Source organism: Mastomys coucha, unplaced genomic scaffold, assembly GCF_008632895.1.
Source record: "Mastomys coucha isolate ucsf_1 unplaced genomic scaffold, UCSF_Mcou_1 pScaffold9, whole genome shotgun sequence".
NCBI lineage: Eukaryota > Metazoa > Chordata > Mammalia > Rodentia > Muridae > Mastomys > Mastomys coucha.
In genome coordinates, this window is record NW_022196915.1 from 11265039 (window position 1) to 11283145 (window position 18107).

Genomic DNA, 18107 nt, shown 5'->3' on the forward strand with positions numbered 1-18107 from the left:
TTACTCTGACTCTGTTGCCTAGCCTGGACCCTGTTCCCCTACTTGGGCTGCCTTGTCTGGCCTCAGTGGGAGAGGATATGTCTAGTCCTGCAGTGACTTGAGGTCCAGGGTAAGTTGGTACACAGGAAGGACTTTCTTCTACTCAAAGACAAAGCAGGGCAGAGGTCTGTAATTGTGATATGTGACTAAATACATTTGGAAAAAAAAGTTAAAAGTTACCATTCTCCCTACCACTCCTTTAGTTTGGGAAGGTGGAGAGGAAGTGGAAGTGATCTTTCTGTTCTTGTCTTTCCTTTGGTCCACACTGAGACCAAATCAGAGTCGTTATCACCGTCTGAACTACTGAGTAATATTCACTGCTGCTAGCACAGTGGTGTGCCTATGACAAACTCTGCCTTCCTGGAGTGACGCCACCCAGATAGTGTCATGTGCTGAGGTCAACCCCACTCATCCCTTCAAGGGGCAAGACAGGAGTCATCAGGAACATCATCAGAGATGAAATCAAGTTGATCTACTGGAAACTAGTGGGCTACTTAACCACACCTGATACCCACCCCCACCTCAACCCCTCAGAGATCAGAACAGGGTGGGGTTCAAGCATATGCATAAGTGATGAATACCTTGGTAGACTTCCTGGTAAACCCATAGGCCCAGATTTGTTAAGAGACTGATATAGACAAACTACTGCTCTCAAGAGAATTTAGGGGAAGCACTCCTCCTCTTGTTAATGTCTTTCCTTGGGAGCCACAGGCTACCGTGTCCTTGAAAGTGACTCACTTTACTAGGAAACTCAGCTTGCCTCTCATTTTCTTTTAAGGCATTTATATTCACATGGACAGTGCCTGACCAGAGCCTAGCCATCCCACACTGGACCTCACATTGGTACGTGCTTTCCCAATATGCTTTGAAGCTGGTGTTCTTGTTTCTACAGCCTGTCTCAAAGTAAAATAACAACACTTAATACCTCTCAGAACAAATAAATAAAGGTAATGTATTTACATTAGTATATCAGTGGAAAATCTGGCTTAAGTGAGCAATGGGAAACTAGGACTCTGTCCTGGCCTCTGTGGGTCTTGGCCTGGCTCACATGCAGGTGTGGGCACACCTTATGGATCCTCTGTAGAAACAGTGAGATGGTATGGGTCGTGAGCAGGCTGAGCAGCAGTGTTGAGGCCCCTCAGTGAAGAGAATCCCAATTCCCCATCCAAGGAGCTCCTCCTGAGGGGATGGGATTGGTCTGACCATGGTAAGTTCATGCAGACATCTGTCCAACTAAAACAAAGTTCTTCCATTCAGCAGCACATAGGACAAGGAGCCAAAGTCAGAAATGGTGACCTCGCACCATAAGCTATGTGACAAGAGGGATGTGGAATTCATGTGTGTCAAATATCAGGGGCCTCCTGGGTGGTTTTGGGTCCCTATTGGCTTTGTGTAACAGCTTGAAGAGACCAGTTCCGATGTTCATTGGAATTCCCATGATGATGCACTCAGACACACCTGAAACCAACCAGAACCTTGGTTAGAGAAAGGATTCAGAGTAGAGAAAACATTACTGATCTAGGATTGTAAATTTGAGCTTCGAGGGCCACCTGTCTATACCCTGCTCATCATCTTCCTTCCCATGTATGTATACAAGGCTGAGCAAAGGTTGAGGAGCCCTATCTCTGGAAGGACAGTGCCTACCACAGTCCAGTAGGTCTCTGGAAACCAATGCAGCTCAGCCATTTCTGAAACACAAGTCAAAAAGCAGTAGATAGATAGTCTTTGGGAAACAGCTAGACAGCAGGAAGCCTGCACATGATCAGGAGATGACGAGTTTGTCACTTGCCTTCCTTAACCTAGTGTCTGGAAGAAAGGATGACAACAGTTGGAAGTGCAGGGCCCTGAGTACCAGTGCCTGTATCAGAACACTGAGAAGGCTTCCACTGACTTCGAGAAGGGATAGGTGGAGAATTCCCCATCTTTTTTTTTGTTTGTTTGTTTTTCGAGACAGGGTTTCTCCGTGTAGCCCTGGCTGTCCTGGAACTCACTCTGTAGACCAGGCTGACCTCAAACTCAGAAATCTGCCTGCTTCTGCCTCCCAAGTGCTGGGACTAAAGGTGTGAGCCATCACCGCCTGGCTCAAATCTTTCTTTCTTTTCCTTTATTTGGTTTTTCAAGGCAAGGTTTCTCTGCTTAGACCTGGAATCCCTGGAACTCACTCTTTGGACCAGTCTGGCCTTAAACTCAAGAAGACCTGGCTGCTTCTGCCTTCACAGTGCTTGGGATTATAGGTGTACAGCACCAATTGGCACCTTTAGTTAGATTTAAAAGTTCTAAGTACAGGCTCTATGCATGTCTCTTATTCTCTAGGATGCAAGCAAGAGGCAGATGCATTACAGGTTGATGCCAAAGAGACAAAGAGCCAATCTAAGCCCAATATACAGGGAAAGCTACTGTTGGGCTAGAGTGCTTCAGGCACAGAGACAGGGGCAATTTCCAAGTAGGATGGGGAACAGAGGCTGTGCTAAGGCTGCATGGTGTCAGTGGTGGTGAAGCATCAAAAAGTGGGTGTGCACAGCCTGAGCAAAGACCCAGTCTCCTATATCAGGTGGGTGCTAGATCTCAGTCCCAGTATCTCACAGCTAGCTCTACTCTGGCTTGCCCCTGGGATTCTCCCATGCTAAACCTCCTCATTTTTCTTTCATTTCCCCTTGGTGTTTTTAAGACAGGCTCTCACTGCGTGGCCTCAACTAGGCTGAACTCACTGTGTAGAAGAACAGCCTGGCATGGAACTCACAGGTTTCTGGTTGCCTCTGCCTCTAGTCCTGGGATTAGAGATGTGCACCACCTGGCCTGGCTTTTCAGTCATCTCCACACCTCCCCACCCCTTTCTCTACCTAGTGTCTCTCCTCCTTTTCTGTGGTACTTGACTTTTGAAATGATGTTCAATGCCTCAGCAGGGGGCAGGACTACAGGCCATCTCTTCTGCTCCCAATGGTACTGATACTACCCACCACCTGTCAACCCTGGACAACATGTACGCTGCCAGTCAATGGGGCCAAGTACGGCTTCAAGGACTCAGGATCCATATACTCTTTTGGAACTCAAAAACTGTCTGCACTGAAGGTAGCTCAGACTTGGTAGGAGGACAGGGTGCCTCTACTGGGCTCTAGAGACAATAGATCCATTCCAAACCTACCGCATACGGAGTCTTTCTGCCCAAAGTAGGCAGCATCAAAGAGATGGTCAGCTGTCTTCTCAAAGGATGCCAGCATCAACACACTCTCCTTCATCTTGGCCAGGCCAAACCTGGTTATACCCAGGACTTCACCCTGTGTGAGGAGAGATTGTCAGAAGGGAATAAAGCCACTCCCTAAAGTTCCATACTAAAGCAGTAGACAATATCCCAACACCAGAAACGCCAAAACCAGTCATGCAACTATTCATTAGCAACCTGGTTTTTTAAAAAATGGGGTTGGGGGTGGTTCTTCCTTCTTAAGAAGCTAGTGCTAGAAACAATGTAGGTACTTCCAGTTAAGAAACAGTGCGAACATACACAAGACCAGTGCTGTCAATATCTTGAGGTAGGAGGGTGCTTCAGGAACCCTTCTGTGAGGCTCTACATCTTTGGTGGGCACAGGGAAAGACAATCTTCAATGGTATAAACACTGCTAAGGTGCCCAAGCTCCTCACCCTGACCCTCTAAGCAGTCATACTTAACTGGGTCTTTAAAATGGGGGTACATGTAACTAAGGAGGATGAGCTGGGAAGGGGATGAGTAGGAGCAAGTCAGTAAGACATGGTAAATGGAGGTGACTCCAACAAAACCATATCATCCACATACACAAAATGGTCAGACTGAAATCCCATGGTATGCACAATTAACATATGCTAATAAAGGCATTTAAAATGCTTGGCGTGGTGGTGCACGCCTTCAATCCAGCACTCAGGAAGCAGAGGCAGGTGGATCTCTGAGTTCCAGGCCAGGACTCATCTACAAAATTATTCCAGGACAGCCAGAGCTATCCATAGAAACCCTGTCTTGAAAAACCAAAAAGAAAAAAAAAAGGCATTAAAAATCAATGGTCAATGTCTTGTGAGGAACAGTACCCAAGGTTGAACTCTAACCTCCATACATGAAGGAATACCCACATGATTAACACACCCACATGTACATACAACACAAAAATAGAATGAAACTTGTCTGGCAGACAAAGCTTGCACATGCATTCAAACAATACCAGAAAGCACATCTGAGACAGCCTCTCCTTTAGAGATGCTATTGTCACAGAAGCCAGAGACTTGGGGATATTTATCATGACTATGCTCCCCACCTGACTTACACTTCTGGTTCCTAAAAGCCCTCTATTGCAGCAGTGGCTTATGAAAAACCTGATGCACTACAGTATGAGGAATCAAACACCCTCAGCAGCTTCCTCCTACACTCCTTTCTCTCTCTCCCTTGCTCCCCCCTCTCTTTCTCTGTCTCTCTCTCTCTGTCTGTCTGTCTGTTGATGGAGTTGCTTTAGTGAGCAAAACCCCAAGTCATCATGGACAGTCTAGTTTTGGTAATGGCCTGTTTTGCTGTAAAATAAGACTCAGAACATAGAAAAAGCAATGTTCAAACACTTCTCTTCCCAAAACTATCTGTGTTGAAAAAATCTGTCCCTGGGAATTTACCAGAAAACCTGGCCCCATCCTCACACTTAAGGCTTTTTGGTGGTGACACGTTACTTCCTGTCCAGGTCAGTCCCCTCACCAATGTGCTTCACATGCCATACAAGCTCTTTTTGCCAGACAGTGGATGTCACCACCCCAACAATCTGGAGCCTCCCTTCTCTCACACCTTGTAGGTCATCAGGTCAGAGAGCAGCATCACGTGCCTCCTGTCGATGCTCATGCCATGGTTGACCATTGTGTACTGGATCTCGTTGATGATAGTTGTCCGGGCAGCCTCAATGCCCAGGGTTTTTTCCACCTAGGAAAAGCTCAGAGTGATCAGAGGCAGCCCTGCAGGAGCCACCCCATTCCTACTTATGCTGCGGGACAAGCACAAAGCAAATCCTGATCTATTTCCCACAACAGATTGCTATGCAATTGTTGGGAGAAGAGAGAGTAAATGTCAGGGTCAGGTAACTGTACTGGGTGTTGGCCAAGGGTCCAAAGGGGATGGTACCTCATAGGTGTTATTAGAAGTGGTTCGGGTGCCTTTCACACCGTGGGTGGCCATGACTGCCCGCAGGTTGTCACCTTCTACTAGAAGCTTGAACTTCTCCTTCCCACTCTGCTCATCGATATGGATGACAGCTCTTGACACCTCTGGGATACCTTGTACCACCACCTACATTCAACATAAAATGTTCAAGATGCAGCAACCCCGTGGTCCCACCCAAGAGCCTCAGAAACAGGGCAGAGGAATGAGCTGATAACCTGACTCATGCTATTCTTGGCCATCCCTACTTCAATGTGTGTAATCCAGGGGGACTATGTACTTACTGTCTGGGGGTGGGGGAAGACAGTCCAGGGGACTATACCCCAACCTACAATCAGCTTGGAGAGAGCAGAAAGAAGACTAATGGACAGAGCTTCAGTTACAGGATAAAATATAAAAGCAGGCTGAGTCAATACAAGAGTCTCCCACAGAGCCTGACAACCCAAGTTTGATTCTAAGAACCCAATGGTAGAGAGAGCCAACTACTGCAAGCACACCACACACTCCCACACCTCCAAAAATATTTAATAAGAAGAACGAGACTGACCCCTTGGTATATGACTATGAAGGACTGGGGTGCCATCCTTGGTCCTATACTGACCTACCTGCCCCCCAGCTCCACCCGTAGCTGTTTCTCCAAGAGAGGATGCTTTGCCTCACCTTGGGTAGGTCCTCTTTCAGAAACTGCAGCACATAATACATGGAGCTCTTGCTGTTTTCCCTGGGGGTGACACACACCACAGCCTCCCCATGAACAGCCACATCACCAGGCTTCACTCGGAGCTTGGATGTGCAGATGGAGTACCGCACTGTCTCAGCATTGACCTGCAGGGTGCCAGGGACATTACCAACAGACATCAGCAGAATTCCGTGACATTGGCTTTCATCCTTAATGACATGATGACTCTCTAGGAAGTCTTGGTAGTCAATTTTTGCCACCTCCTCTGCCACAGAACTTACTCTTATTTTTACTCATGTGTATGTGTGTCTGTCTGCGTGAAGGTACGTCACCTATGTGTATACATGAAGACACAAAGAGGGGTCAGATCTCTTGGAGCTGGAGTTACGGAAGGTTCTAAGATAATCTATGTGGGTGCTAGAACAGAATCTTTGCCTCCTAGAAGAGCAGTAAGTACTCTTAACTGTTCAATCTCTCCAAGCCCACAAATGTTGCTATATTATGTATTATGTTCAATACCTGTGCTTTATTCATAAACAGGAGATTCTTTTCACTGAAAAAAAAAAGTGAACATTTTTCTCACTGAACATTCATGTTCAACTCATGGCAACAAACACAACCCATGGCTGGGCAGTGGTGGCGCACACCTTTATCCCAGCACTTGGGAGGCAGAGGCAGGTGGATTTCTGAGTTCGAGGCCAGCCTGGTCTACAGAGTGAGTTCCAGGACAGCCAGGGATACACAGAGAAACCCTGTCTCGAAAAACAAAACAAAACAAAAAAATAAATAAATAAAAAATAAAAACAAACACAACCCATGGAGAAAGTTCTGGAGTGTCTGGAGAACAGAGGGGCCAGGAAGGCTGAGAAGTTTGTTGGTTTTGTGCTATACTCCCAGATGCAAATGCATTCTTCATTTTTTATTTCTTTCCAATCCCTAGATAAAAACCGAGGACCTTGTTTATACATAAGAGTCATTTATTCTCATAAGAGTCAACCAAGCTATATCAAGGCCTATAAAGCAAATGCTGCCAGAGTCACAAGTTAAACAAGACAGACTTGACAGTCATGTGGGAACCACAAGAATATGGCACTTGAGAATGGCTTTCAAATTTTTTTCAAGGCTAAGAAAGGCTTAACTAGCAGTTGACCTCAGCTGACCCCTACAAAGTTTGTTATCAGTTAACTGTTATCTATTTCCACAAACACTAGTAAGAGAGGCCAGGTTAACCCACCAACTGAAAACATTGCAAACCAGCCTAGTGCTGTGCTGAGGATCCATAGGTGACTACGACAGAACTGGCCCAGGCTCCTTCCACAGTACATAAAGATGGATGGAAATATGTTATCCTAATACCATGTCATAATAAACCAGTAAATGTAGATTGCACCCACTCCAAGTCAATAGTTTCTTGTGATGGCCATGTCTTGTCTGCATCAAGGTCAACTCAGAAGGATGTGACAGCTAGTGGTGTGACCAACAACAACCACCAGCCAGAAATTTTATACTGTATCTCTGGCTGCTGACTTCTCCCTTGGTTTCTCAGCACCTGACTCAGGACACACAGGATCACATCCTCACACATTAACTCTGACTCACCTCCAGTCTCAGAAGTCGGATCCGTTCCAGAGAGAGCTTGACAAGAATAAAGCAGTCATCAGGAAGAAATACTTCTTCAATATACTCTGAGATCTGCCATGGCAAAAGAGCAGATCATTACCTCCATTCTCATGGCTCCTTCCCCATCTCAACTATACACAGACACACACTCCACATGGCCTCAGCTGAAGGTTACATCCACAGCAGCTACTCTGCCACACACTCAACACTACAGCGAGGAGAGGATGTCTGATAACACTTTCCTGTTAGCAAAAGGGATTCCTTACCTCCCCCAGGAGAGTTTTCTCAATTCTGCCCTTCACCAGGCGTGCGTAATCTGCATCATCATCCTTGTCTAGCTGTGCTGTGATAATTGGAGTGCTGCAAAGAGGAGCAAAGATCAGCACACAAGGGACCAGGACTGCACAGTGGGTGCTGTATTAAGTCTGAGTGCTACTCACAGCCATGAGCACTTTACTAGAACTCACTTCAGGGAGACCCGCAACAAAGGACTTCACAGACCTCTCACTAGAGCTAGCTAGTTTCAGGAGACCCCAGATCCCCATTCTATCTGTGACAAAATTCAAGAAAGTTCCTACCTCTTAGTTCTTGACCTTCTGCTCTCCAGGGAACCAACTCCTAGTGCATTTCACCTCCTTTTACCCCTCTCCAATAATACTCCTGCTCCTCTAACCACCACTGTCATCTTCTGTTCTCACAGGGGACAGTATCCCAACAACATGGGCCCTGGGGACAGATCTGAGCAGCTTGCAGGAGGCAAGCAGACCTCCAACCACCCAGGATACCCACAGTTGCTGGTCTAGAACCAGGACCTGCTATCTTTAGCTGTTCCTTAGGTGTTATTTCTACTGCAAGACTTAAAGAACAGACAGAATAATTTTTACCCCTAAAAACATGATATATCTCTAGTTCTTCTAATCCAAAGTCTCTTGACTAAGGGCTTACAGAGAATGGGTACAAATCAAGCAGGAGAATAATCAGTCAGCGCTTCAGGCATGGAGTAATGGCACCAAAGGAATGAAATGTCTACTGATGTAGTCCTCAATACTTCTATTTCATGTAGGTAGTGGTCATAAAATAAAACAAGTTTTTACTTGAGCGACTTTCTAACAATCCAAACAATTATCAATACACCAGATCTGCCCTATGGACACTAGAAACTGCTCAGTTAATAAATCACAGGCATTCATGAGCACGAGGACCACTGGTCCCCAAGAAATAGGCCAGGGCACAGCTACCTGATGGCCTTCGAAGCGTTGATGATCTCTTTGATCCGAGGCACACCCAGGGTGATGTTCATGGAGGCTACCCCTGCAAAGTGGAAGGTCTTCAGGGTCATCTGGGTGCCTGGCTCACCAATGCTCTGTGCACAGAGTGCACCCACTGCGGAGCCTGGTTCCATCTGTGCTCTACAAGAAAGGCACATGAGAAGATATGACGCTACAAAGAAAAGGCCATCAAATGTGCGGGGACACTGCCTCTTAAAGGAAAATACATAGATTCTGGTGGGTTTAGGATGGAAATAGCCATGGGCCAGGCAGTGTTTGTGCCAGAGGAAGGGGCTAGCACAGGCTAGGAACAAGGGTCGTCAGGGGAGTGAGGTCAGAGGGGCAGACAATATGACTAAATTCTTGTGATAAGCTTGTGATATATACAGAGCTGGTGTCCACTGTGTGGAGTAGTTGGAAGTGGTCTGTTTTTACTGGGTAGTAAATGTGGTCAGAGAGCTGGGATCTGCAGTACATAATATGAGTTTCCTTACGGGCAAAGGACATTCAGGAAATTCTTTTTCAAGTCCTTTCATGTTTAGGAGCATCCATCCAACTTAGGATCCCACTGAAGACTCCAGATGAAAGGCATAAATTTGCCCAGTGTCTGGCATTGATGCTGGGCAGTGTGCTTGTTAGTTGTTATTATCAGCCTGACTGACCTAGAGTCACCCAGGAAGACAGTGGCTCAATGAGGAATTATGTAGATCAGGATGACTATGGGCATGTTTGAGGGGATTTTGTAGATTATTGAGTTGGGAAGACCCAACCTAAGAGGTCAGAATCACTTCATTGTCTGGGACCTGAACTGAGTAACATGAAGGAAGCTACAGCAAAAGCAGAGGCAAGCAGGCAGCATGGCGCTCCCCGCCCTCTGCTCCTGACTGTGGGTGCGACGTGACAGCTGACTGAATGCCTGCCTCAACTTCCCCAAATGGATTCTAACCTAGAACTGTGAGCTAAAAATCATTCCTTCCTCCCCTGAGTTGCTTTTGGACAAAGTATTTTACCATATCAACAGAGATGAAACCAGGCCAGCCAGAACCTGAACCCAGAGAGAACATCCAGGACACGGAGTTCTGCACAGATGCTTGGCAGTGTAGATAGCATGCCTACCTCATGTACTTATCCCTACAGGTCTCCAGAAACTTCTCTATTTGGGTAGGGGTAATACGGTCCAACTGGTACAGCACACGAGGCTGGAAGAACAAAGGCAAGTGCACAGTCAGGATGAACTGCATCTGTAAAACACTGGCACACAGTCAGCACAAGCTGAATCTGTGAAACACTGTGTGACAACAGTTTGGCAAAGCAGTACCTCTGTTGTGCCGTTATCGTTGATCCCGTATTTATCTCTGGTTTTCTTAATCTTCTCAGACACCCCTTTAATGAATGTTTTTATTTCCTGAAAAGATTATAGAACACGTTATCAATCTGTATGATTTTCAATGATTTAGACAGCAGAATCACTCTGAAACACAACAGTGGACACAGTGCTCCATATCTTAGCAACCACACAGCACCGAGGATACAATCCCGGCACTAGTTCCCTTACATAGCATGTTTGTAAGGAGGCTACTGTGCTTTCCACCCTGGGGAAACTGGCCCTCTGCTTAAGAAATTCGCTAGGCCTCACTATACAACCCGTTCCCATGAGTTACCCTGGACCCTTATCTGTTACATGCTGTAGGAAGGAACTTGGCATAGCTCTTAGGGAGTTTACAAGGAGTTAAGATTCTACACTCAGAACCCTCATGACTCCACAGTGAAGACCTCTTTGGAAGCACTGACAATCACTCTAAACATCACTCTCTCTCCTCTGGTCTCTCTGCAGGTCTCATAGCTGCCTGGGCTAGTCAACTCTGTCTTTAAATTGAGAAGTAGGGAGACATGGAGGGTGACTCTGCAGTTCAGACATCTATCTAGATAGAAATGATTTCATTTTAGAAAGAGCTTTATTATATTGTAAGATTTAAAGTCTCAGAATAGGCTAGAGAGAACACCCAACACTTGAAAGCACTGGTTACTCTTCCAGGACACCCAGGTTCAATTCCTAGCACTCACATGAAAGCTCATAACCATTTGTAACTCCAGTCCTAAGGGACTTGATACCGTGTGGTCTGGCCTCCATGGGCACCAGGAATGCAAGTGGTATACAGACATACATGCAGGCCAAATAACCATATACATAAAATAATTTTTAAAATGGCTCAAAGACTGACGTTGAAGAAAAACTCATTGCTAGTGAGATGCCTTGGGTGCGTGTGTATGTGCGTGTGTGTGTGTGTGTGTGTGTGTGTGTGTGTAAAGATGCCTGTCCCAAAGCCTGATGGCCTGAGTTCTATCCCCAAGACCATATGGGAGGAAGAGCTGTCCTCTGATTTCCACATGCTTGCCATAGCCCAAGTATGTATACCATCAAAAATATAAATGAATACATGTGTAGTTATATTGAAAAGGAAAGAAAAGAAGAATTCTCAAGACTCATTAATCAGTCACCTGGAGCTGGTTTGGGACAGTGAGGAACTGCCAAGAAAAGGTGGAGAGACGCTGGACAGCACAGACTTCTCTCTGCTGCTCAGGGCCAAAAAAACCCTGCGCACTAGTGGCTTTCACATCTTGCCACTTGTCTGGCTCAGGGCTGAGAGCTAAGGGCCCAGGAGCTGTGACCACTCTTTCAGCAAGGGAAACAGAAACAGTAGAGGACAAAGAGGCCTGGAGGTTTCCAGCTGTGAGAAGACGGAAACAGACAGACAGACAGACACACAATCAGACATACACACCAAACACAGCTTACAGGCAGTAGGAGTAGCACCTGTCAGTGACTCCCCATGTAACATGCTCCCAGTGGCTTTGTTGAAAGGAATAAAGAGCCAAGGGGACAGACATGCACTGGAAGTGAAGTTTCTAAACAGTGGATTCACACGGAAGAAACCAACCTGATATAAGCACCAAGAACTCTCGTAGATGAGCCTATGCATGCTAGAGGGAAGGCATGTACAATACTCAGTAGGCAAATGAACTCATGGGCAACTTATAAGTCTCACACTCCAGTGTGCCAATAGCATTCATATTGGCCTCTGGTAAGGGCCAGGAAACAAGGGCTGGCTACTCAGACCTGCCTCAGCTGTACTATAGGCTGGGCTCAGCATTAAATTTTAGTTCTCTTAGTGCATGTGAGCTCCTCATTGTTAAGAGACTGGACAGAAAGGACACGTTTCACCCTTGTCACATCATCAAGTCTTTAATATTTGAGTGACACAGTGGACAAGCTGAGCCAGTGCTCACTGAAGAAACTGTTGGCTGCAAGGCCACCAAGGAAAACTAGTCAAAGGTATAGGAATCAGCCAGAGGAGGAGCCTGTGTTTGCTGGAACTGGGACTGAAATGTATAGCCTCCATGCTGGCAACAGGTCGCTTGCTGGCTCGCAGGCCATGCCAACACAGCACACGGCTGTTATTTCTCAGTGAAGGTCCTTGAGGATGAAGGGAAAGATAACTAATATAGTCACATAGAACACAAAACTGCCATTCTTACCTCTGAAAAGCAAAAAAAGGAAGATGATGTCTAAGGTAAAATCCAACACAAATGGTACTTGAAAGGGACCTTGCACCTTTCACACCTCTACACAGGATCAAGGGGAGTAGGGTTTCCCCAGGATCCCCCTCTGGTCCTGATGCACACACAAAACTGGCCTATGGACTCAAGCCAAAAGGCGAGCACTGGCTGGGATCTCTCGATCCCTCTGCTTTTGATCCTAGCCATGATTATAAATGAGGAGACGCTGCTGGAGCAGGTCCTCACTGGTCAAAAACAAAAAAGCAAACCAATGAAAACCCTCAAAGCACAGCATGGTGATGGCCCCAGGAGGAATGGGAAGACCAATCAATTAGTTTCTGATCTGTCACAGAAAGAAGCTGCAATATGAGGCAGATGGCAGTCACTAAAGACAGGCATTCAGAATGGTTGCAGAAAAAAGTAAGCAGACACGGGGTTGGTGACAGGGTTACACAGACAAGATCTCTAGGTTCCTTCTCTAACAGGGAGTCACTTGTGTGAAAGACAAGACATTATTCTTCATCTGGATAGTGTCCAGGACACAACAAAAACCCACAATAAAACCCTGGCTTATAAAATGCAGTGGCACTTGGGAGGCAGGGGCAGGTGGATTTCTGAATTCAAGGCCAGCCTGACCTACAGATTGAGTTCCAGGAAAGCCAGGGCTACATAGAGAAAAAACCAGTCTCGAAAAAAAACCCAAAAATAAATAAATAAATAAAATGCAGTGGGAGGCACTAGACAGGACACCAGGCAGAGCCTACCTGCAGGAAGCTGTCTTGGCAGCATAGGAACTCATTCTTCTTCATGATGGCCTCAGTGGTCACGGTGAGGTCGTTCTTACTGAGAGCAGGTTCACTCTGACAAGGATACACTGCCTGAGTACCAGAAAGACATGGTGTTACATGTGCCTGGTGAGGGGGAGGGCAAGGACTAGGGAGAGGAACTTCCCACATATAAAACTCTGCAGAGTGAACTTTTAGCAACCTGTGGCTTTCTTTGCTAACAAACTCTGGACTCCACGTCTCATGTGAAAGTGAACACCAGATAAGCTCTGCCTTCTGTTTTGTCTGTCTAAGACAGTGTCCTGTGTAGCTCAGGCTGACCTCAAACTCACTATGCAGTGGAAGTTGGCCTTTAATTCCTGATCTTTTTCCATCCTAAGTAAAAGGATTACAGGCATGCTCTATCCTGTTGTCAGGAACCCCCACCTTATTTAAAGAGTTCCACTCTAATTGGCAAGTATGGATCTACTGCTTCCCAACTCAACTTCAGCCCAGATTTGTATTTAGGGTTTTGTTGTTGTTGTTTGTTTGCTGTGAAACAGAATTTCTCTGTGTAGCCCAGGCTGGAACCTGCTCCGTAGACCAGGCTGGCCTCAAACTCAGAGATCTGCCTGCTTCTGCCTCCAAATTTCTGGGATTACTACTGCCTGGCATATTTTGTATTTGTAAAAACGTACATTGCTGTCACCAGGCTTAGTGGACCACCCTGTAATCTCAGCTACTTAGGACAGCCCAGGCAGGTAGATCACAAGTTCTAGTTTGCCTAAGCTACAGAACAAATTCAACTGTAGTTGTCAGCCAAATAAGACTTTATCCGAAAAGAAAAGTACAAAAATAACAAAGGATCAAAGATGTTGCTCGTGGTATGGCCCCTTTTCTTTTCTTTTCTTTTTTTAATTAGGTATTTTCTTTACTTACATGTCATATGATTTCTCCTTTCCCACTTTCCCCTCCAAACAAAACCCCCCCAAAAACCAAAAACAAAAAAACAAAACAAAACAAAAAACAAGAACAAACAAACCCCTGTTGCCTCCCCCCTTCCTCTGCTTGATACCCCACCCTCTCCCACTTATTGGCCCTGGCATTCCCCTACACTGGGGCACAGAACCGTCACAGGGCCAAGGGCCTCTCCGGTATAGTCCCTGTTCACACTCCAGGCCCCAGCCTTGACTTCAGGACTACAAAAACAACCAGTCAACTAAATATGGCAAGAGGGGAAATAGTTCAACACACCTTCAGCTCATGGGGTTTCCTCAAAGTTTTACTAGTTTTTTGACCCATTCTTAACTGGTAGCTTGCAACTACTAGTGGAAAAGACACCTCAATGGAACAACCTTCTGTGCAAAAAAGCTGAGTCAAGAAGCACTAAACTGAAATCCAGATGAATCTCATCCAATGATTCTTCAAAAAGAATGGTTCCAGCGTTCATTCCTAGCTCTAGTATATGAAACGAGCCTGCTGCCTGACACCATTCTTTATAAAACTTGTCTCTAGTTCACTCCACTAGATAAGAGGAGCCAAGCCTCTTCCACTTGCACCCACTTGATTTGGACTAACAGGCGCACAAATGAAAACGGGGTCACTCGAAGAAAGGTACTAATCTAATCCTCAGGCAGAGGTGACTAAGAGAGAAGCATGGTACTACAAACAGTGCCAAGAGAGAACAGAGCCTCCAGAAGTCTGTAGCCCCAACAGAGTGCTGTGTCTCACCCTGATGTTGTCCAGAACCCTTTTAAACTCCAGCGGCTCATCTTTGCCCTCCATGGCGGCGGGATCTAAGCCATCTCCTCCATAGATGAACTGGATGATGTCACCGGTGGAACTCCGCACTGTCAGATCGTACTGGGAGCAGAGGTCTTCCAGGGATTTGACCAGTCTTCTCTACAGGAAGAGAAGGAAGCTCGGCTGTCTGCTGAAGACTGCTTCATAGCACACAATCAGACTTGCCATTCAAAGTTTTAAGGTCACAGGTCATTGATTTACTTGTTCGTTTTTCCTGGTGCTAGAGATCAATCTGGGGCCTTATGTGTGCTATGTAAGTACTCAGTCACCAAGCCTCATCCCAACCCTAGGTAACAAGCGCTTGAATTACATCAACATCACACTATTAGAAATCCCTTAAAAGTGCCTCCCTTGCCGGAGAACATTGAGGCACGTGTGCAGTGAGAGGCAGCCCGTGCTCCAACCGTGTTTTCACTGTGATAAGTCTCCCTGTGACAGAAACCTCACCAGCCCCAAGAACTCTGCACAGTGCTTTCCTGGGCTGCTTTGCCTTTCTGCCCAGCTCCCTATGGTACACACTATAGTTTCTACACACACTTAAGCCAGGATACCTGTATGTAGACTTCAGTACAGAGAATCGGATGCAAGCTCTGTTTTAGGACAGAAGGGGAGAAAGTAGGGCAAGAATCTGAATCAAGAGCAGCAACCATTTCTCAGCTCCGCTTGGGAGAGCCTTCCCAGCAGCCAGCAGTGTACCATAGAAAAACAAACTTCCCCTTGCTAGAACCCACTGCTTCTAGGTTCACATAGTGCTACAGAAATTTATACTACATATGTTCAAACCCTAAGTCACAGCTTGTCATTCAGGAGTAGGAAAAGTAGTCACAGTCCACAGGGTTTCCAACAAAAGTGGCACGCCTCATATGAAGGGTGATTCCCAGTAGATGTCTACAGCACCAGGTGATACCAAACACGGCACGGAGCTGTGTCTTCTGCCACTATACCCACATCACCTTTGTTTGGCTCACTGGTTCATCAACCCTGGTCTAGAGGGACCACACTTCCAGGGGAAACACAGGAAACAAGCCAATATCAAGTTTGTGGCCCAATCATTTAGCCTGTCAATTTTAACTAGTGTCAGTCAAAAACATGAAGAATTTTGGTGGGGCTAGGATTATGCTCAGCAGATAAAGCCTTGGCCTAGCATTTGGGAGGCCTGTGCTAGATCCCCAGCAACAAACACACATGGACTGTCTTGTAACACATAGAGCTATGAGGAGTAGAAATGACCTCCACCAGGGTCTGGAAAGAACTGTGCTGCAACCTCACAGGAGACATACATGGTCAAGGCTGATAGCCACTTGAGAAGTACAGCACTAACAATTCCCAGGAGCCATGAAAGAATGAATAATGGGACCTAAACAGTAGCAAAGTGGGATGCGGAACCTTCTCAGTAACTAGCTGGCAGGTATCACTCCACACCCTTCAAGCTAGGAAACAGCGAGGGAGGCCGAATCTCAAGTTCCAGGCTATAAGCTCAGCATCCACCTCTAGGGCATCAGTCACACACTCCGGCCTGTTCTCACCATTCAAGGCCCACAGGACAATCTGAGTTGGGTTACTATTTTGTTTGTTTCTTTAGTTCTGGAGCACCAACATGTCTAAATGTTCCCCTTCAAATCCAAAGTGGTGGTAAACCACAGCTCATGAACTAACACACACACACACACACACACACACACACACACACATTCCACACAGGCACAGGTCACACTCACACAGAGCTGGTGCTCTGTAGCTAACGACACATCCTCACTTACCTGCATGTATCCTGTTTCAGCAGTCTTCACAGCTGTGTCCACCAGGCCCTCCCGACCAGCCATCGTGTGGAAGAAAAACTCAGTAGGCGTTAAGCCAGAGTAAAAGCTATTGGCCACAAAGCCTTTGGCAGCAGGGAGCTAAAGAGAAGTAGGAAAGGAGAAAATCAAATGAGGTTCAAGATACAAAATTGTAAAATCTATCCACATGCGAAAATGTCCCCTGGCGGCTACACATTCCCAGCCAGTGGCTGAAGAACTGGCAGGTGCTGAATGCCCTTGCCTGTAGTAGAAACAATTTGAACAGGCTATCTTTGCTGGAGTGCCAGTGTATGTGAGTGCCTCACAAGAGGGAAGTGTGAGTTGGAGCTGCGGTACCAAAGTGTCAAGGAACTCAGAGGGTGCCTGCTGCCTTCAAGGCATCCATATCATGGGCCAGCCCTGCCCACCTCCACACAAAAGCCATACGTAGCCAGAGCCACTAAAAATGTAAAAATAGAATGGAGTGTGATGTGTGATGGTGGTGAAACTCTCACAAATCAACACTCACCAAACGAACACTTCAAATGTTTGAAGACGGACGTGAAGGGGACCTCAGTGCCACAGCAACACATCGTAGTAAACACCACATGGAAACAACCAATGGCAGCGGTACACCTTGATAGTTCTGTGTTCCTCAGAGGACAGACTAGACAAACCTTCAATCTTCCATGGCCATTTATTTACCTTTGAATGCTTCTCAAAGTGAGGCAAAGATCTGTTCTCAAAGCCATCTGGAACCCGGGAGCCACTGATGGCTTGCTGTCCCACACAGGCAATCATCTGTGATATGTTAATGAAGGAACCTGGAGTACAGGTCAGAAATGTAAATTGTATTAGAAAAATGTAAAACTGTAAAACAGTAACAGAAGCGAGGCAGACAGAGGATAAAACAGAATGGGACACAGCACAATCCTTATGCTCACAGCCTAGGAGTCCATGGGTGGTGAAGGATAGCTATAGCAATGTAGGCGAAGCTTAGACTCAGAGGCATGTGCATGTGGGGGGGGGGAGGGAAAAGCCTTTGGGACCTTTCAGATGGTCACCATACTGGCCTTCTGGACATGGGGTCTGCATACAGAGGACAGGAGAAGAAATCTGAATATGTGTGTAAGAGTAAGAAGCAAGGACTGAGGAGGGGAGGCCCTAGGTGTACACCTGGGGCAGGAAGTAGAACAACCGGTAAAAGGTGGCCGAGGTAGAGAGTGAGAATTCGATTTCACAATAAACAAAAAGTACAGCTGTGACAGAAGCCCTAGGTTCTGAGTCTGAGCATGGCTTATGGAAATGTAATGCTCTAAGGGTCTGAGTAAATACAAAGTTACATTTGCCACATCTAAGGTACGGCTATAGCTCAGTAGTGGAGCACTTGCCTATGGTACATGAGGCCCTGGATTGATACTCAATACCACAAAAAAAAAAAAA

General features: G+C 46.3%; 1 protein-coding gene across 1 annotated transcript in view; it reads right to left on the reverse strand.

The window, feature by feature from the left end:
* Positions 1-965: 965 nt before the first annotated feature.
* The window catches only part of Polr3a (RNA polymerase III subunit A), a 39918-nt gene continuing 22776 nt past the window's right edge, over positions 966-18107 (reverse strand). The window contains exons 18-31 of the mRNA XM_031361716.1: positions 17370-17488; positions 16647-16784; positions 14815-14985; positions 13084-13197; positions 10080-10166; positions 9878-9960; positions 8732-8902; positions 7760-7853; positions 7473-7565; positions 5855-6019; positions 5159-5323; positions 4829-4960; positions 3182-3314; positions 966-1497 (exon numbers count right to left, since the gene is read on the reverse strand). Of these exons, the coding sequence (XP_031217576.1) occupies positions 1349-1497; positions 3182-3314; positions 4829-4960; positions 5159-5323; positions 5855-6019; positions 7473-7565; positions 7760-7853; positions 8732-8902; positions 9878-9960; positions 10080-10166; positions 13084-13197; positions 14815-14985; positions 16647-16784; positions 17370-17488 (1814 nt within the window). The 3' untranslated portion in view covers positions 966-1348. The remainder of the gene's footprint in view (positions 1498-3181; positions 3315-4828; positions 4961-5158; positions 5324-5854; positions 6020-7472; positions 7566-7759; positions 7854-8731; positions 8903-9877; positions 9961-10079; positions 10167-13083; positions 13198-14814; positions 14986-16646; positions 16785-17369; positions 17489-18107) is intronic.